This window comes from Pleurodeles waltl, chromosome 6, assembly GCF_031143425.1.
Source record: "Pleurodeles waltl isolate 20211129_DDA chromosome 6, aPleWal1.hap1.20221129, whole genome shotgun sequence".
Lineage (NCBI taxonomy): Eukaryota > Metazoa > Chordata > Amphibia > Caudata > Salamandridae > Pleurodeles > Pleurodeles waltl.
In genome coordinates this window covers 242,128,157-242,146,173 of record NC_090445.1, presented here as the reverse complement: position 1 = coordinate 242,146,173, position 18,017 = coordinate 242,128,157, and the positions used below count along the sequence as shown (strand labels likewise).

Here is an 18,017-nt window from a genome sequence, read left to right as displayed (position 1 = left end):
ACCCCAGAGGCACAAACAGGATCAGGACATTGTGATAGCCAGGTGAGTTGTCACTCCAGGGACCTTTGCTTCAGGGAATTTGTTTATGATAAACATCAAGAATGTGACACAAATTTGTCACTAATGTGATTGGCTCTCTGATATCTTCTTTACACTGAAGATGCTCCTCATATGCCTCATAATAAGGATAATGCTCTTGAAAAGATTGATACTTTTGAGACTTAAAACATTACTGATCTCGAAAAGAGAAATATCTTCATATTAAGAGGATGTGTCCCTTTTTTGATCCTCCTCCTCCTAGCACTTCATGCTCAACTGTGTGGGACAATATGCTGGGTCCATCATCTTCCTTGGACTCAACTACTTCCAGCACATGTGTGGGTGGAAGCAGTGACACTTTAGTTGGAGAGGTCTGATGCAGTTGAATGGTCACAGGGAAACCCTTCTGTGTGATCAAAATTGAGGTTTCTTGTACCGCAGAAGGCACCGTCAGCGAAGTAGGTTTCATGTGCTGACTGCTCAATGGATCTAGGACGAATCTTTTTTCGTTATTGACAATAAAGTGATGGTTAATGAGAACACCAAAGTTGACGTGGTCGCTGTCTCTGACGACAAGGATGAGGCTATCAAAGTCGTTCTTGTCGTACCTGTGTATGAAGTCGTAGTTGTGGTGGTCGTTGCTGTCTGTTTTTACATCACCATGGCAACCGTCTACACCCTGCTTTTCAACTACAGTGTTTTTTTTTAGAAGAGGACTCTGTGAAGGGAGTAGCTGGCTAAGATGTAGTCTTTTCAGGTCGTTTTGAGAGAAAGGAGAGACTGAATCATCATTTTCACAGATTTTTCAGCTTCTGCTGATTTTTTATGATGCTTAAGCTTCTTAGACGTTTTGCCATATGAGGCAACCTTCTTGTGCTTGCGATTTCTGGTAGGTGAAGATGGACTCTGGCCTTCACCACTACATGCAGGATTACCTGATGCTTTTTTCTTTGGAAGCCATACAAATAACCCTACCTCTCTATCTTTTAAACTTTTTGCCAAAAATGTCTGGCAATGTTTACATTCCTTTGGCTTATGAAGAGTGTATGCACAGTATAGACAATCTTTATCTTGATCTTCTGAAAATAATCTTGGTTTTTCACAAGATATTTACACGGCCTGAAAAGCCCTTCCTTAGCTCCCTCTGACATGATGTTCAATCAGAAAAACACAGCCCAGTGGCTACATAACCGCTGCTTAGGGTAGAAATCTCTAAGGACAAAAGGTCAAAAGTTGACTGGAGACACTAAAGAACTGAGCAGAGCTCAGAGAGACTACCTCACACATGACAAGCGGTTAGAAATCTGAGCTATGACGGCCTTACACAGGAAGAGTGCTCAGGGAGCTGCGCTCGGATTGGCTTACGTTTTTTGTTTCTTACAAAACAATGTGAATTAGTTTACAATGTCACTTAATTTTACTATTGCTTTTAATACTTCTCCAGTCAATAATTATAATCATTACTGTGGGACTCCCACCATGATGACAGGTAACATCCAAGCATGTGAATCTATTTAAGATTCAATACTCGATAAACAGCGTTTGTTTTCTATAAGAATTTAACCATGAACGCATCTCATTCATACACAGAACCAGATCAGGAGAACAGGCATTCAATTACATCGCTCCTAAAGTGTGGAACGATCTCCCACCCCACATCAGAGAGTACTCCTCCCTTCTTGAATTCCATAAGAAGCTCAAGCCCTGGTTTTTCAATTAATCAACCTAGTATAGGCAGGGCTTTCACACACACCTACTCAGCACCAGGATAACCTTGCGGGTGATAGTGTGTTTTTAACTTAACATAACATCACATCACAACACATCATCACATCACAACGCATAACATCACATGCAATTAATAAAGTCAGGTCTAGAGCACCTGGTTAACTATTTCAATACATCATTTCTTCAAATTGCAAGATGTTGTACTTTGTAATATTCCAACCATTGCATACAAAGCCTGCAGAAGTAAGAACATTAGAAGCACAGTTACATCAGTAACACCTGGAACATATGTGTTTCATTGTTTTTCACTACTGTCCTCTGAAGTGAGAACCTCTGGATCTCTAGAGTGCTAACGCCTTGCACCGCTGTATTCTGGAGTGTTTAGCACTGCAGCACAAGAGGAAAAGCTTCTCTGTCTGAGATCATTAAGTATTAGAGGTTTGGAAAGGACAGCATTTTATTTCCTTAAGACTGTGTTCTCTTCATTCAGCAAAGGACTACTTCACTGGCTGGGTCAAGTGATATATGTTTTCCCACTAGGCCAGCTCAAGAGCAATGAAAATATTTTCAGAACCACAAGCATGATAATGACCCAGGTGACCCCTTTTTTCTTGCCATATATGGCTCTCAGACTACTTCCAGCTACCCTAAGATCAATCCATTTTACTTCCGCAGATGCACCTTTAGATCCAGGTGAGGGTGGTAATGTTTAGCTCTTTGATGTATGCTAGGTTAAAATCACTAAAAGTACAATCTTTCTGCACTGGTAACGCCTCACAGGAAACCTTCCACCGGAAAACTGGAATGTGATGTAGCTGATATTCTTTGTTTGGAACAGGGGATGATAATCTATACACCTATATCACAAAACAAGAGACATCCCAACAGTCCCATGGTTTGGCAGAGTGAAGAATACTCTCATTGTAGGAGTCATCAAGATAAAGCTAACAACTAGTCTTTTACTTTATGTGTGTGTATGTTTCATAGCAATCTATACAACAGAGTCTTTTAATATATAAAGGAGTCATTTTAAAATGCAATCTGAGTTTTCTTTAAGTTTTTGCAATACATATAAACATCTCCATGGGTCTTCTAGGTAAACAAACACCTACCATCTCCTAATTAAATAATTAAGACCACCCCACCTTGCACCAAATAGATTGTGTAAGTTGGCTTGTCCTATGGGGTAGTGTGAATTGCCCTGAAGCTTCGCCTGCACTGAAATGAACATGGAATATGGTAAGATGTCATGAGAGAGTCCTGGGGGGTGAAAGGTGGACGGTGGCTCAGGTGCTTATGAAAATAAACCTTCATCTTTGATGACTACTTCTTACTTTTTGTGGTCCTTTTTTGCTGTACCTTTCAACACTGGCAACACAAATAATTAAAGGACTTCATAACTATGTAACAGCAGTAAAAGAGCCATGCATTGCAGCAATGTAGTATGTGAATATATTTTGAGGAATCTTTGAGGAATTATGTGACTGTTGTTTTATGAATGTTTCTTAAATGTTTTTATAAATGCTTTAAAATGATGTTTGTTTTGTTGTTAACAAATCCACTCTTTAAACCTCCACCCAAATTGTTCATCCTTCCTTAAAACTCACACAGTCTCCTTTTAGAAATTGCAATCAAGTGTGATGGCTATGGTACTTACTTCCGCACTTGGAAGGTATGTTTATTGTCTACCACTTTTCTTTCACTGGAACCTTACTTATCATTTTAGTGAACAAGCAAGTGGAGACATGTATTATTATTGTGCTCAAAGAGTTGCTTCCTGTCTGTAATATGCCAGGCAAGTCAAAACTCACCTTGAGTACCAGCCAGAAGGGGAAGATATCACAGCAAGGGAAATTATTTATTATGGCATGATTGCTAATGGGTTGGAATAATGTCATTGGCTACAGAAGAAACAAAAGCTCTCAACTGCTCTTGGCATGTTTGAAATTACACACCTGATTTTCATCTTGAATCTCCATGCTGTACTGGGGTCCCGTCTGTACTTCGTTGACTTTCTCTCCAAGGAGGAAGCCCAGGCGAGTCATGAGTGTGTTTGCTGCCTCATCTACGGATGGGGGTGGTCCCAGTTCTGGCTCAGTTTCATCTAGAAAGATAAATTAGATACACTGTTGTGGGATAATCAATAAAACATAGAAAGCGTACTGTTAATTCCTAAGCAGTGCTAGAAAACATAGTTCTTGAATATTAAACCAGTTTCACGTACGTTGGTAAACTGAATTAAGGTATCAATATTTTAGAAGGAAGTCTTAGTGAGGATCCACCTGGTTATTGGAAGAGTCGTTGAAAGGACACCAAAGACATTCTTTTTAATGGCATGACCAATTCTTATTTAAAGCCTCTGGACAAAGAAAACGTTATTGCAGTAGTAATAAGACATTACTTTTTCGGAAATGGAACAGCAAGAGCTTTTTTAACGCATAAGACTGGTTTAAACATATATAGAACACTGTCATCTATGGAGAGGGTGCCATTCAGTAGTAGGCATAATCAAGAGATCTTTACGGGAACATGGAGAAACTACTTACACTTATGAATAATAACTGTGCTATGCCTGATGTCTTTGGAGATGATTCACACTGCAGTAATGCAATATTATGCAATAAAATATGAGTGTTAACACCCAACCTTCCTGCTACGTAAACAGGAAGTTCTTATGACGGTTTACTTGTATACAATTATTAAAACATAACATTTAATTAAAGATCAATAAAATAAACTGGAAGGTCAAATCAAAACAGTGGCAAAAACTCAGTTTAAATAAATTATGTTCAAAGGAAAACATACTTTCACATACATGCTATGCCCATGATATGACTAAATACCGAAAACATAAGTTGCATCCTTAAATAAAAAAATTAGCAAACAAAAAGTTATGCACGGAGCAAAACATGCACATCGTTCATGTCTATAAATGATCACTTTAGTAACAAAATATCTTATCACATACAAAGCACAATCAACACAAATTTTTGTCATTTGTGACAGCTCTAGGTTGGATCACGTCTGCATTATGTTATGCCTCAAAACATTTGTGGTTCAAAACACGAAGCTCCTGTACCCCTCTTCTCATATGGCAAAATGTTTTTTTGTAAAGTACCATGCTCACTGATTGTTCACCACCAGAGCATGCATCTAAAACAGAACCAAAGCACTGGTAAATACAATAGGTCTCTCATTTGAAACGTCAATAGGTCTCGTATTGGATCCATTAATGCTTTTTGCTCATGGTGTACTGCATCAGCTCAAATGTCAATGCTCTACAGCATGAACTAACTGAAAAAAGGTATGATGACACCACTGTTGATGGCTGCATCATTTTGTAGGAGCAGCAGCATCATTTGGAGAGTGATGTGGCGCTATATTTCTTGAGGGTGACAGTAAAGCCGAACAATGGTAAGCAATGGGAGAGCTATAAGTCTAATTTAAGTTCTTGGTAGGCTAACAATAGATCCTTCGCAACCTAACAACTCCCACTAGGTCTAGAAGGCTTAACTAAAATGGAACATGAATGTTTTACAGCAGTGGTTCATACAAATTAATGTCCGTTTCTTTAGAAAATGAACAGTTACTGTATTTCTAAAGAACAGTCTTGAGTATTACATAGCTGTTTACTCTTGTTCAAATTTGTTCAGGGGCACCTTCTCCTCTATGGTGAAGGAGCATCGACCTCCAGCAGGCAGCAGGAGCTGCAAACTTTTAAAAATAAAACAATTGTTTTATTTTTAAAGGGGCGGGCCCGTGGGAGGATGACAGCCATGGAGGTGCGTGCACAAAGCACTCCCTTACGTGCACATGTATGTCTGGCCGGTTGTCTCGGGCCAACGAAACTCAAATGCGCACAGGGCTCTCTCCAACACGGCACTGTGCCGGGTTGGAGACAGCAGGCCCAGGCTTCTAGTCTGCGCTGGAGCACCCAGCCAGGCGCTCCAGCAAATCATAAATCATGAGACGTGAAGTCAGCAGCTGCAAGCAACAGAAAGATAACAAACAGCAAAAAACCCAAACAGTAGAACGTTAACAAGTAACAATGTTGCACTAACATAAAAAGAGAGTTAAAATAAACACCTAAAACTTAAAGAGCCCAATGCGAAGCAGCAATGTATAGAGATCCTCCTTTATTCATACAATTTATTTGCATTTCCGCACAGGGTAATTCCATTATACTATAGTTTATTCGACGCTGCAAATGACAGAAGAGTCAGGCTGAAAAAACAGAGAATAAAACTGAACATACCCAGATTGGTGCTAGACTATCAACTAGAATACACAGTGGGAAGGACGTTAGTTATATTTTTTTTCAGAATACCTGTTTCTCACAATGACCCCTCTTTCCTCTGAGGCACCGCAAAAGGCATTAGATATTTTCTATATATAAGAGAAAATGTACATCACCGTGCTTCCACATTACAAATGTTCAAATCTACTTTTTATTTTCAGTTTTAACATTTCACTCACCAAAAAAAGTATGAGTGCTAGCGCATGTTCTCCGACAAAGGACTGCAATTACTGCTGCACAGATGTGACTAAAGTTGGACTGTTGATGGCATCTACCACCCACAAAGGACTTTACACTTTAAGCAGAGCCATTCAATGCCACTCCCCCCCAATGCCACCTTCCCCCTCTTATTTTTAATCTCACCTCCCACTAGATGCTGTCTTCTATAAACACCTCAAGCAGGCGAAGGAGAAGACAAGGCAGTTTTCTATTTTTAGAGAAAGTGACAGTGTCCATAAAAGGAACGTGCAAGGGAAGCATGCACACTTACATCACACCTGAAGTTAAGCCTTTTCACTGTCGGAGACGTTTTTCAGGTCAACAAGTACAAATCTTTCTTTCAAATGTTTTACATAAAATAGATTCTGGAAATACAGATCTATTATTACATCTGTGCCGAGGGCTTACCAGAGATTGAAAGCATGCAGACGAAGAAGGTGCACTCCCTGCATAGTCCGGCAGCATGGTGCTGGATGTCTTACTCAGTGAATGGTTACATATCCTCGCCATCTAGAAAGTACTTGCATTTTCACGCTCGCAATCACCTGGAGCAATGTTCCATGAGCCACACAGAAGTTTGGGAGAGAAAAGCAGTGCCAGGACTGTGGAGTTGAGTGCAGGGCAAATTATGTCAAACTTGGGCTTCTTTGTGAGTCAGAGTGGCACCAGGAGTTTCAGCAAAGGGGTTTGAATAGATCTTATAAACTGCCATTTCCAAAGTGGTGGACTTTTCAGACAATTCTATTCAAGGTACCCAATCCAAGATGAAGTGGAGTTATTTTTCCTGTAATGTCACTTTCTTTTTGAATAATTTATTGAAGGACACACAGAAGTGATAGGAGTCACAACATACTTCTTTCTCTAGTTTCATTGTGTTCTTCGCCCACTTTCTACTGTTTTTGTCCCAGAATTTTAATTCTTACATTAGGGTCTGTCACTGGATCTACTTTTCAATGACTTTTCTTGGCTCTTTTCTCTTCCATGATGTCAGGGCGAGTTTGGTATTAACTTAGGTATTAATCTTCATCGTCAATCAAAAGCTACAAGATTGGCAATGAGCGTTTGTTTAACCTTTACTTTTATGTTTTTTCTCCCAAATGGGACCCTCCTAAGCAGAAACCTGACACTTTCATTCTACTAATAAGTAAAGAGTAGCATTTCAGCTACTGGGACGAAACGGTGATTCTTCCCAGTAATGACTGTGCTATGTGTATTAAAGAAGGACATTCAAAAGATCTCTTCAGTGGCCAATCCTTGAAGTTATTCACAAAACCTCTCAATTAAATCGGACAAGACACAGGAGGTTTTGAGGTCACGGGTCACCCTGTTAGCTACACTAAAGCAGCCACAGCCAAGATACATTTTGGGTTAAACTTGCAGTTCATTTACCATATTGATCCAAGTGCCACAGCTTAGCAAGAGGCAAGCCTAGTCAGCCAAGGCCTAAGCACTTGGGACAGGCTACTAATAGAATGTAACTTTACTATAACATTTGCAACTTGTCTGACTGTACCATGGGTCAGTACCCAATGGACAGGCTGAAGAGGTGGATGTACCTCTTTAGGTGCATTTGGAAACTGTGAGGTGGGCTTAGGATGAATCAGAATGTGGTGGCCACTGTTTGTTAAATTTACTTCAAATAGCTAAATCATCTTTGCTAGACCCAATAACCCAGAAAGATGTCATCTTAGCAAATATTAAGGTGCACGACTGTTAACATTAAACACCTTTTCAGGAAACTGTGCCATTTCAACTCACTATTCTCTGATTTAACTGAAACTCAAATTTGGAAGCCGAATAGTGCTTTAAGTGGGAAGGGAATGGTTTGATGGGGATCTGAGTGGAAATTGGCAGGGTTTCGAAACAAAGAGTGGCCAAATAAGTTTAACAAGGGATCCTTTACTAGATGCATGGCCTATGTATTTAAGAGCCTTGGCTAAACCATGTGAAGTAGAATCCTGTGCTTGACACAGTGAGCTACCTGACCAGGATTTGGGTGCCTCTGTATGTGTTTTCTGTTAGTGCATTTAAACATAACCCCCAACACACAACAATTACAACAACAAACAGAAACATCTAAAACCGGACTTAACTACTGGCTTTGCCAATGTTTATTAGCACTGATTTTAATTCAGCATCAAATATGTTCAACAAAACAAATCTGGATAAAGAGGTTACATTAAATATAGGTAGTGTTAATCGATGCTATATACATTTTTGACAATGTGTTTGATAGGGCAAATAGAGCGAGATGATGGTCCAAAATGTAGGCCTGTGAATGTTGAATCCACAGTATTGTATTTCACTCAAAACCTATATTCTTCTACCTGGGTGCAAGTTCAAAGTGGGAATGAATGTGAGTTTACCAAACATGCCTGGGGTAAAAACAAGGCTGCAAACTGGTCCTCACCTTATATAATATCTATCTGTTGGAACTATTGAACCACATTACTGGTGTCAACTGTCACCCCCTTAAACTGAGTGGGAAAAAATCCTTTCATCACCAATGCTGATGTTGTTAAGGCACACTTTGGGCTTCATGTGCTTATATTGTAAGATAAATAGTCTAAAATGAAGTTGACTAAAACATGTATAATTTCTGTTAAGTGCTCTCGCAAGGTTGTATGGAAAGTAGAGGCTGCCAACTTACACAATATTCAAGCCTAAGACTAATTAGGTGTCTTCCTATCTGCTAATCTGTCCTGGGCCTCACAGTTGTCATCTACATGAGATAAATGTGCCAAAGGAACTGCTGGGGGTAAAGATATTTCTTATGAAAATTGTGGCATCTTATTTTACAATTTCTAATGCTGTCAATGCTAAAAGGCGTATCCTTTCACCACTGCTCTGTCATTTATTCAGATAGATTAAAAAATATATAAAATTTAGGTCTCCCCTTTCAGAAGCTTATTTAGATTAAACCAATGGACTCCTCATGAGATCTTGTACTTAGAATTTGGTAACATCTTTTGGTAAATTATACAACAAATCTGCTCTTCTTTATTTTCATAATATACGTAAAGCATTGGGAGATAGTGTAGAATCAATCTGCTTGTAGGATTCATGAGGTAAAGCAGCTACATTTCTTAGATATGTTTTGGACGAACTTTGGGCTCAAGTTCGGATGCCTAGAAAACAGTTCAAAAGAAACATCAAAGCCCTCAGAAAAATATTTTAAAGCACATTATTGTTCCTTGCAGAAGACTACATTACGATAACTTTTGGGCCCCGGCTACCTCAGCTGCACTACAAATGGTATTTAAAAGTAACTATGATCCAAAACATTTGCAATCAGTTTATATAATATTGTTTCAATCAGGCAGACAGAAATGTAACAGGAGTTGTATATGCAGGATTAGTGAAAAGTCTCTAACACCCTTTTATTCATTTGCCGTGAATTAATTACGATCAGAAAAAAGGTTTTTTAATACACAATCTAACTGCAACATAGAGGAAGCTCATTTATTGTTTCTTCTGTGTTTGTGTTGTAAGGCTTTCAGATTTAGGAGATATGTGCACAGCATGATAATTATGGTGGTAATAAACAGTGTTTTTAGATTCTGTGAATAAGGCCCACCGATCCATCATTACTTAATGTTTCAATGAGTGATTATTTTGTTTACATTTTGAATTTAGATTTTCTTTTGTGAAACACATTATGCTGATAAAAGTTGAAACTAATTCAACATAAGATAGATGAGTAACAACAATATTGTCAAGACCGAACCTGGCATCCGGTGTTTCCCCAGGAGGCTGGAAGGATGGGGTTGGGGCTTTTGTTACTGGGGGCGGTTTTCTAGCAAAGCAGGAGTTTTAAAAGCACAGCAGAGTTCCTTGAGTCTCCAACAGTTTTCAGGCAACAATAAAAGTGCCAAGATAACTCTGGTGATTAATGTTCCTGCTGGAAAGAAATGAGAGTTTGTCTAGTGGCAGTTTTGACTCATCTACGGTAGTGCAGAGAGTTAATATGCCTGCTGCAAAGAACTTATACTACGCAGATCACAGCACAGTATTTTATGTGCAATGCTCAGTGGGATACTGCTTTTGTCACTGTGTAGTTCATAAGGTATAATCATAATCTAGCACAGAGAGCTATGAACTGCCATCAAAGAGCTGCATGCAAACTGTACAGTACAGGTTAGAAAGTTATGTTTTTCCCAGTCTTTGATTATCCTAATTTTTTTAATAAATGTTCACCAAATCAAACAAATGATGAATAGCATACCAGTTATGGTAATGACGAATGCTCCCTTGGCTGTGAGACAGGCAAGTGAAGATCGAACAAGGCAAGTTATGCAAGAATGGTGTGATTGAGCCTTCGGCGGGAACAGAGTAGGTAGGCCCGTTAATTGTGGCTCACATGCAATCGGGACAGATGTGTTTATGTGTGCACTTGAGCTCAAGTGTGTGGAGAAGATAATGGTACTATACCTAACATTTCAGGGATGATCAGGTAGTTAAGCGGGGCAAAAGCATTCACTACTTTGCATGGCCAGATGACGAGACGTCTACAGATCTTATAATATTAATTTCATCTTTTAGTACACTGAAGTTCATGAGGGTGCCATTCACCCTTATATCTGACTCATAAGAAGGAAGTACGACTCATTATGCCAAGGGAACCTAGGTAAGTATAATCTAGAACAACAATTTACCAACGCCACATTAAGAAAAGAGAATATAGGATGAATACTAAGTAAATTACCATAATCAATTAAGGTACACATTAAACCAGTCAATCAATGGGCCTAACCACTACCTCTGAAGAAAGCAATGTAATTAGAAACATCAATAAGTACAAATAGTCATAAAATTAAAAAAACACAAAGAGTACTCACTGTCCACAGTGTTCACACAAAGAAGAGAGAAAATGTGGGTATAGCCACTTGTGTATATATTCAGTAAAAACAAAACACTATGGTCTGAACAGTGAAGCTAAGTCACATTACAGTACTAGTTCACAGCTAGAATAAACAAATGGGCACCGAAGACCAAGTCTGAATGTTGTATTCTCAACTATGTAATTGAAAGTGGGCTAACAAATACCACAGAGTTAAGGAATATTGATGCCAGGTTTTGAAGTGTTTAACATGACAGATAAAGAATACTGTGTTTTTTTCTTGTATTAATCTCTACAGTTTCATACACAGCCATTAAAATTAATCTGCTTTGATGTATTTTCATAAAACACATATTTGAGTGCGATGTAGACTTTCTAACATAACTTGTTACCGACGAAATTAAAGATTTATTCCATGAAACAATCCACAGAGAATCTTGAAAACAGTAACCAAACAATATCAAAAGCAGCATTCTGATATCAAGATGTGTGATGCTCAGATGTTCATTAATTACTGTAAAGGGTGAGTCATTTTTTTTGTTTTGTTTTTCATTTAATAAACTTTCAGGACTGAAGTACTGGTCGGAATGGTTGGCACCTTCAGTGACTGGAAAGTTTTTTCACTGTCTTCTTTCGCACATTTGCTGGGGTAGCAGCCGCTTGGCACCTGAATGATGCTTTCTCTTTTTTCTTACTGGGAAACTTTTCAGGTCAGACACAACCAGTTCCTGGGGAACCAGGAAATTGCCATTAAATCCAGAAATTAAAACTCGTAAAATTGATTTTGTCCTGAACATCTCTAAAAAGAAGCCATGCTGCCTTTAATTCGAAAACAATGTTTCACTGTTTCCATTTGGAAATGTGAAACGAAAGGATACCCCTTTATTTAGAAGGCATTTAACTAGTTATATTGTGCAGACAAAAGATAGATTGTTGACAACAAACTTATCATCATTAACTAAATTGCCTGTTAATATGCGTATTCCGTAGAGTCTAGGAAGCTGCCTAGCAAAATTTGAGACGAGAAATCTTTAAATACACTTGACCCCACTCATGTTAAGAGATCTAGTGTATACCTTTTAACTTTGAGTGGCCTTTTCTCATGTTGACCCGAAAAAAGATTTCCAAAGACAGGAAGGATTTCTTGCTTTTTTAAATAAAGGTATATTAGTAAAAACGGTATATCATATATCATCATGTAACGGGGCAGATGATTGTTTCAACCGGACTGTAAAGTATACAATTAGAAAACAGCGTTGGTAGAAATGTGAAGATGGGAAAGCTCTTTTTAAACTTTTCCAAAGGAGAAAAACCACCATTGTTGTTCAACCTGGTTGAATGAAGTGGGGCAAGGAAGTGTGCAGTGAGATGAAGGCAATGGAAAGTTAAAGGAGTTGGGATAAAAGGTATGACATTTGCAAACCGGTATTAAAATAGCCTGTGATCGGAGTGGGGGACTTAGTACTAACAAAAGCCCCCATTACCTCGGAAAGCCAATTTGAAATTGTAAATTCTCCCGTCACATGGAAGTAGTTAACTTGTTTCAGAATGCCATAAAGACTGACAGTGGTAGAATTTGGAATTTCAACAGTATAATCCTATAGAAGGGTAATGTTTGATTGGAAATAGATACCCCTGACTTCCGATGTTTCTAATTTTTCTTTTATCAGTTTAAATTCCCTAATCGTTCTGTTTTTGGTTTGTACAGAATGTATTTATACTGATACATACATATCTTTGCTCTTGTATTTGATGGTATGAGGTTATTATATGTTTGTGCAGAGGGAGATTATTTGGTGTCCTCTCCGGTGCTGTCTGTAAGCCTCAGGATGCTGCCAGCACATATTCCAAGTTCTAGCCCTGCATTGTAGGATCCTACAGGACAGTTGGAAGAGAAGTGTTGTTTGTAAGTGTGTTCCGGAGGTTCTGGAGAACGAATACGCAACCTCTTTATCACCTTATCTAGGACCAGTCATTCAAGACTGACATAAATGCAGATTTTCAGTCCAAAAACATAGCAGAAGTACACATCCTGTATATCCAGAAAAATCTTTATTTCATCCACTTATTTGATCAAGTTATTTCCATGCCCTTCTAATCTAGGTCAATTGATAATTAAGGAAAATAGAGAAAAGGGTAGGTGCAGGTAGATGCATTTAAAAAGCCATACATAATACACAGCGCTTGTGACCTATGCATGTGCATGTAGGTTTGCCATTTCATAATGCCCTAAATAACAGACACTAATACTCTCATTCAACTTTATGGAAAACATATGCAATGTCTATTGTACCCAAGTGTGATTCCTCCTCATTTACATACAACATCATATCATTATAAAAGATGACAAAGGGCCTGATTCACAAACTATATTTTGTAGTACATACAGTAATAATACAGGAGTACTACTTATTACAAAATGCTATTCACAAACCTACAAATATAAATCTCCCCCTAACCTATCTGTTCTAAGAGGAGACCTTCACACATTCAAGTTTATTAATGAGAAGTAATAGTAGGAAGGCATGAGGGAGCAGTTTAAAAGAGGAAGATCTACAACAAAATGGGAGCAGTTTAGGAAAAAAGTACTGAGGTGTTTAGGGCAGGACAAACTACTACTTGCAAACAGACCCTCAAAAGAGTTAGGTTACTGCTATTCACAAACTACACTTCTAAAGTTACTACAGCCCAAAAGTAATAAATGTACTCCAACCCAGCCTTAGAGCAAGTAAAGCACCACACATGGGCACTCTGAACTAGTGCAACACACTCCCACAGAAAATAATGGAGACCAGGACTGTATGTGTGTGGTATGTGCGTGTATGTGTAGCGGATTGGGTGTGCATGCATGCTTGTGGCGGGTGTGTGTGTCCGAATGGAAGCGGAGGGGAGTGGGTGTGTTGGGGTGCGAGTATGTGTTTCTATGCAGAGGGCTGGGGGTATCTGTTTGAGTGCGTGTATGTGTGCAAATGGGTGTGTGAGTGCATGTTTGTGAGCAAGCGAGTGAGGATGGATGAGTGCATTTGGGGGATGTCTGCATGTATGCGGTTGGGGGTATCTGCATGTATGTGGTTGGGGGTGTGTGTCTGCATGTATACGGATGAGGGGGGGGGTGCAAGTGTGCAGTTGGGGGGTGCGGTTGGGGCTGTGTGTGCAAGTGTGTGTATACGGGAGATGTGTGCATGTATAAGGGGGATGTGTGCATGTATGTGGATGGGGACATGTATGCGGAGGGGGAAGTGTGTGTATGCGTGCGTAAAGGGTGTGAGGGGTGTGCATGAATACGGAGGAGTGTGGGGTGTGAATGCTTGCGGAGGGGGTTGTGTATGTGAGAGTGGGAGGTGTGCATCTCAGTGTGAGAGAGGGCAGGGGTGTTTTTATGGACATATGCGGTTGGGCGGGGGTGTTTTCAAGTGTGTGGATGGGTGGGGAGGGTGCATGGAGGTGTGCAGAAGTGTGGGGATGCATTGCTGCCAGGATTTTCATGGCTGGACAACCACCATGAAAAGCCTGGTGGTATGCTGCCTTCTAATACGGCCGGCGGTCTGAGGCCTTCCGCCGGCCACACCGATGGGACTGCACTGGTGGGCCCGGTGGTGTTGTGGCAGTTTGGCTTTGGCCACACCGGCCTACTTGTAATGCAGCGGTCTTTACCGCCGGGTCTGTGGTGGTAAGACTGCCAAAGCGGGAGTGGCAGTCTTAAGATTGACATTTTCATAATGAGGGCCTCAGTTCTTACACTAATCACTATTAATTATGAATATGAACCATCAAGCTTGCTAAGGAGCCATTACCTGAAGCCCTTCTTTTTAGGTAGGAGCACGCTTGAGGTGTTTTTGTACCTCTTTTCAGTTCCTTTCTACTACACTCACTTCTCCCACCTGGAGCAAGCAAGCCGGGAGATGTGTCCTGTCCAAAAGGAGAATGAGGAAGAGGCCTGGCAAGAGGCTTAATGAAGCTCATTCACGTTACTCAATTTGGGAGTCACAAGCGACCTGCATCATGGAGGTAAAGGTAGACTTTCACTCTGCTAGCAGATTTTTATGGCACGTGGATGGGTGGTTTCCTCACAGCATCTGCAGTACAGCAATGGTTTCTCCAATCGCCACCCATTATTGAGCAGGGCTGAAGTCACACACAGTGCCTAGCTGTGGTGACAACATCATCATCTATATGCTATTTAAGATCAACATCATAATTCAACCCCACAAGTAGTAATAACCTCTTTCTCGCACAGTGCATGACCCATATCAACATGTATCTTAACGTATTTTCCAACACACATTTCTTTGGAGACCTAATACTGCACTGCGAGCACTGCACAGCGTAGCAGTATTTCAGTGCTTCACTTAGCAGCTTACTGCAGTACCAATGCATTAATGTAACAATGTTCTAAATCCATGCGGGACAATCGCTACATGTGATCTAATGATCTCCAAATCAGATGGCTCACTAGCAGATGATCCAGCATGAATACAGGTTTCCCACCATGTAAAATTCCCAAATCCCCTTTGCCATAAGTTAGTCAAAATATCATCAAAGAGCCACCCAAAAGTCATCCTATTTGGATTTTAGAAAAAAAAAACTACATGCCTCCCCAAAAAGCCCCCAAGTTGCAAACTAAATTAAATAAAGGTTTACAAGTGCCACTATAAACCACATTCAAAACATCATGCCCAGCATTCTAAATGAGACTGCCCTACTAACCCTCAACAAGAAAAGCTATAAAGGCCAGCTGAATAATTTTCTGCAGAGCCCAATGCTGAAAGAAAGTTCATCAGGGTTATTGGGAAAGAATAACAACAGAACCTTACTCTAAACTAGCCACCTCTTTATGCAAACGTAGGAAAGACATAAGATAAACATACTAAGTAAAAATACGTTTCTCTATATGAAAAGCCACCAGGGCTAAAGTATGTCCCCAAGATATTTCTGAAAACGAAGGATGTTAAAACGCAGCCAAATCAGAATTCACACCTGTTCACATCCCCCTCCTCCCTCGGTGGCTGAAAAGTGAACTGAAATGGGCAATTTCCCCTCTGAGAAAATCACAAAAAAGACCATGCTGCACCTCAGTAGCATACAGTAACTACACTAAAACTGCTATTACAATGACCAAGTCATTCCAGAGGCTTTCAGAGAGACCAATGCACCTATTTCAGAACAACCATCTAATTTGCCGACCACATCTACACCTTGCGTGCTCTGGTTGGTCCCTACCATGCAAATACCGGGTCAGTCTGATCAACACCATTGAAGCATGGGTGAATACCAAAGCTCTGAACGTGGGTTGGCTGAAGCGCCTTCTCAAGAATTTACACGCTGCCAAGGTGAGTTTAACAATTTCCACACAACCGCTGGTCTTTATCAGTCAAAGAACATACAAAACTGGGCAGTAATGCTACTAAAAAATATAATGTGGACAATAATCTCCTAGGGGTGCATCATTAAGGCTTCAGATAGATATTCAGCACAGAGATCTTCAAGTCAATAATGGCACGCTGCACATTATAGACAGAGCGGAGACATGCTGAATTCAACACTGTCTATATCATTCACACTAACTAGCCCCACTCCTTTGGTTGTTACCTGAAACCACTAGAAGAGTTAACAGACACATCTGCAGCACTGCCTAGGGGACGTAGAATGGGAGAGTTACTGATGGACACAGAGATGCAGCTGCAGCATTGTCTAGAGGACTTAGAATGAGGATTTTTTACAGTGACCAGAGACACAGCCGCAGCACTGTTTAAAGGACTTAGAATGGTGGAGTTACTGACAGGACTAGAAAAGCACTGTCTAAAGGGCAAAGAATGTGGAATTACCACTGGTAACAGAGAGAGAGCTGCAGCACTGCCATGAGGATTAAAAATGGATGAGCTACTGGCGGGACCAGAGAAGCAGCTAGCAGCACTGCTTAGATGACTAAGAATAAGGAATTACCACTGCAACCAGAGAGACACAGCTGCACAACGTTCTAGAAGACTTATAATGGGGGAGTTACTGAAGGGACCTGAGAAGCAGCTAGCAGCACTGTCTAGAGGACTTAGAGTGAGGAATTACCAAGGGGAGTTAGAATGAGGAATTACAGATGAGACCAGAGAAGCAGCTAGAAGCACTTCCAAGAGGGCTAAAAGAACTAGTTACTTACCTTCGGTAACAACTTTTCTGGTGGATACATTAGCTACCTGTGGATTCCTCACCTATTGAATACTCCCCTTGCGCCAGCATTCGACGGAAATCTTCTTCCTAGCTTCCGCACGTCGACGAAGACGTCACAATTGCCAACGCGATGCCGTCTGACGTCACACAGGCAATAAGAGGTCCTCGCCGACGTGAGTACCAACAATTTTTTACGTGCCTCTGAGACGAATAGGCCATTGAAACAATCAATCATATAACAATATTTAATAACATCAAAAGATAAAAACATAATTCCAAAATGTCAATTTTTTAAATTATTTTTTTACATAAATACATAAATATTTATAATACATCTGAAGGCCCTCAAATACCAAGAGGAGCACACCCAAGGATAACTTGGTAAGACCAGACAGGCAACGGGGAGGCGGGAGGGACCGTGAGGAATCCACAGGTAGCTAATGTATCCACCAGAAAAGTCATTACTGAAGGTAAGTAACTCGTTCTTCTGATGGCTACAACTACCTGTGGATTCCTCACCTATTGAATAGAGTCCCAAAGCAGTACCGCACTCGGTGGAGGGTGCCTGAATGGTCAAACCAAGAAATCCTGCAGCACTGACCGTGCAAAATGGCCATCCCTCCTAACCTCCGAATCCAAGCAGTAATGCTTCGCAAAAGTATGGAGGTATGACCAAGTTGCGGCCTTGCAGATGTCAACCACAGGAACACCCCTAGCCAAGGCCGAAGAGGC

General features: G+C 40.3%; 1 protein-coding gene across 9 annotated transcripts in view; it reads right to left on the bottom strand.

Moving 5' to 3' along the window:
* Window positions 1–18,017, bottom strand: part of TANC2 (tetratricopeptide repeat, ankyrin repeat and coiled-coil containing 2) — a 1,999,198-nt gene that overhangs the window by 730,382 nt on the left and 1,250,799 nt on the right. For all 9 annotated transcript variants that reach the window (XM_069238000.1, XM_069237998.1, XM_069238005.1 and 6 more), the window contains one exon: window positions 3,723–3,871. In XM_069238000.1, the coding sequence (XP_069094101.1) occupies window positions 3,723–3,871 (149 nt within the window). The remainder of the gene's footprint in view (window positions 1–3,722; window positions 3,872–18,017) is intronic.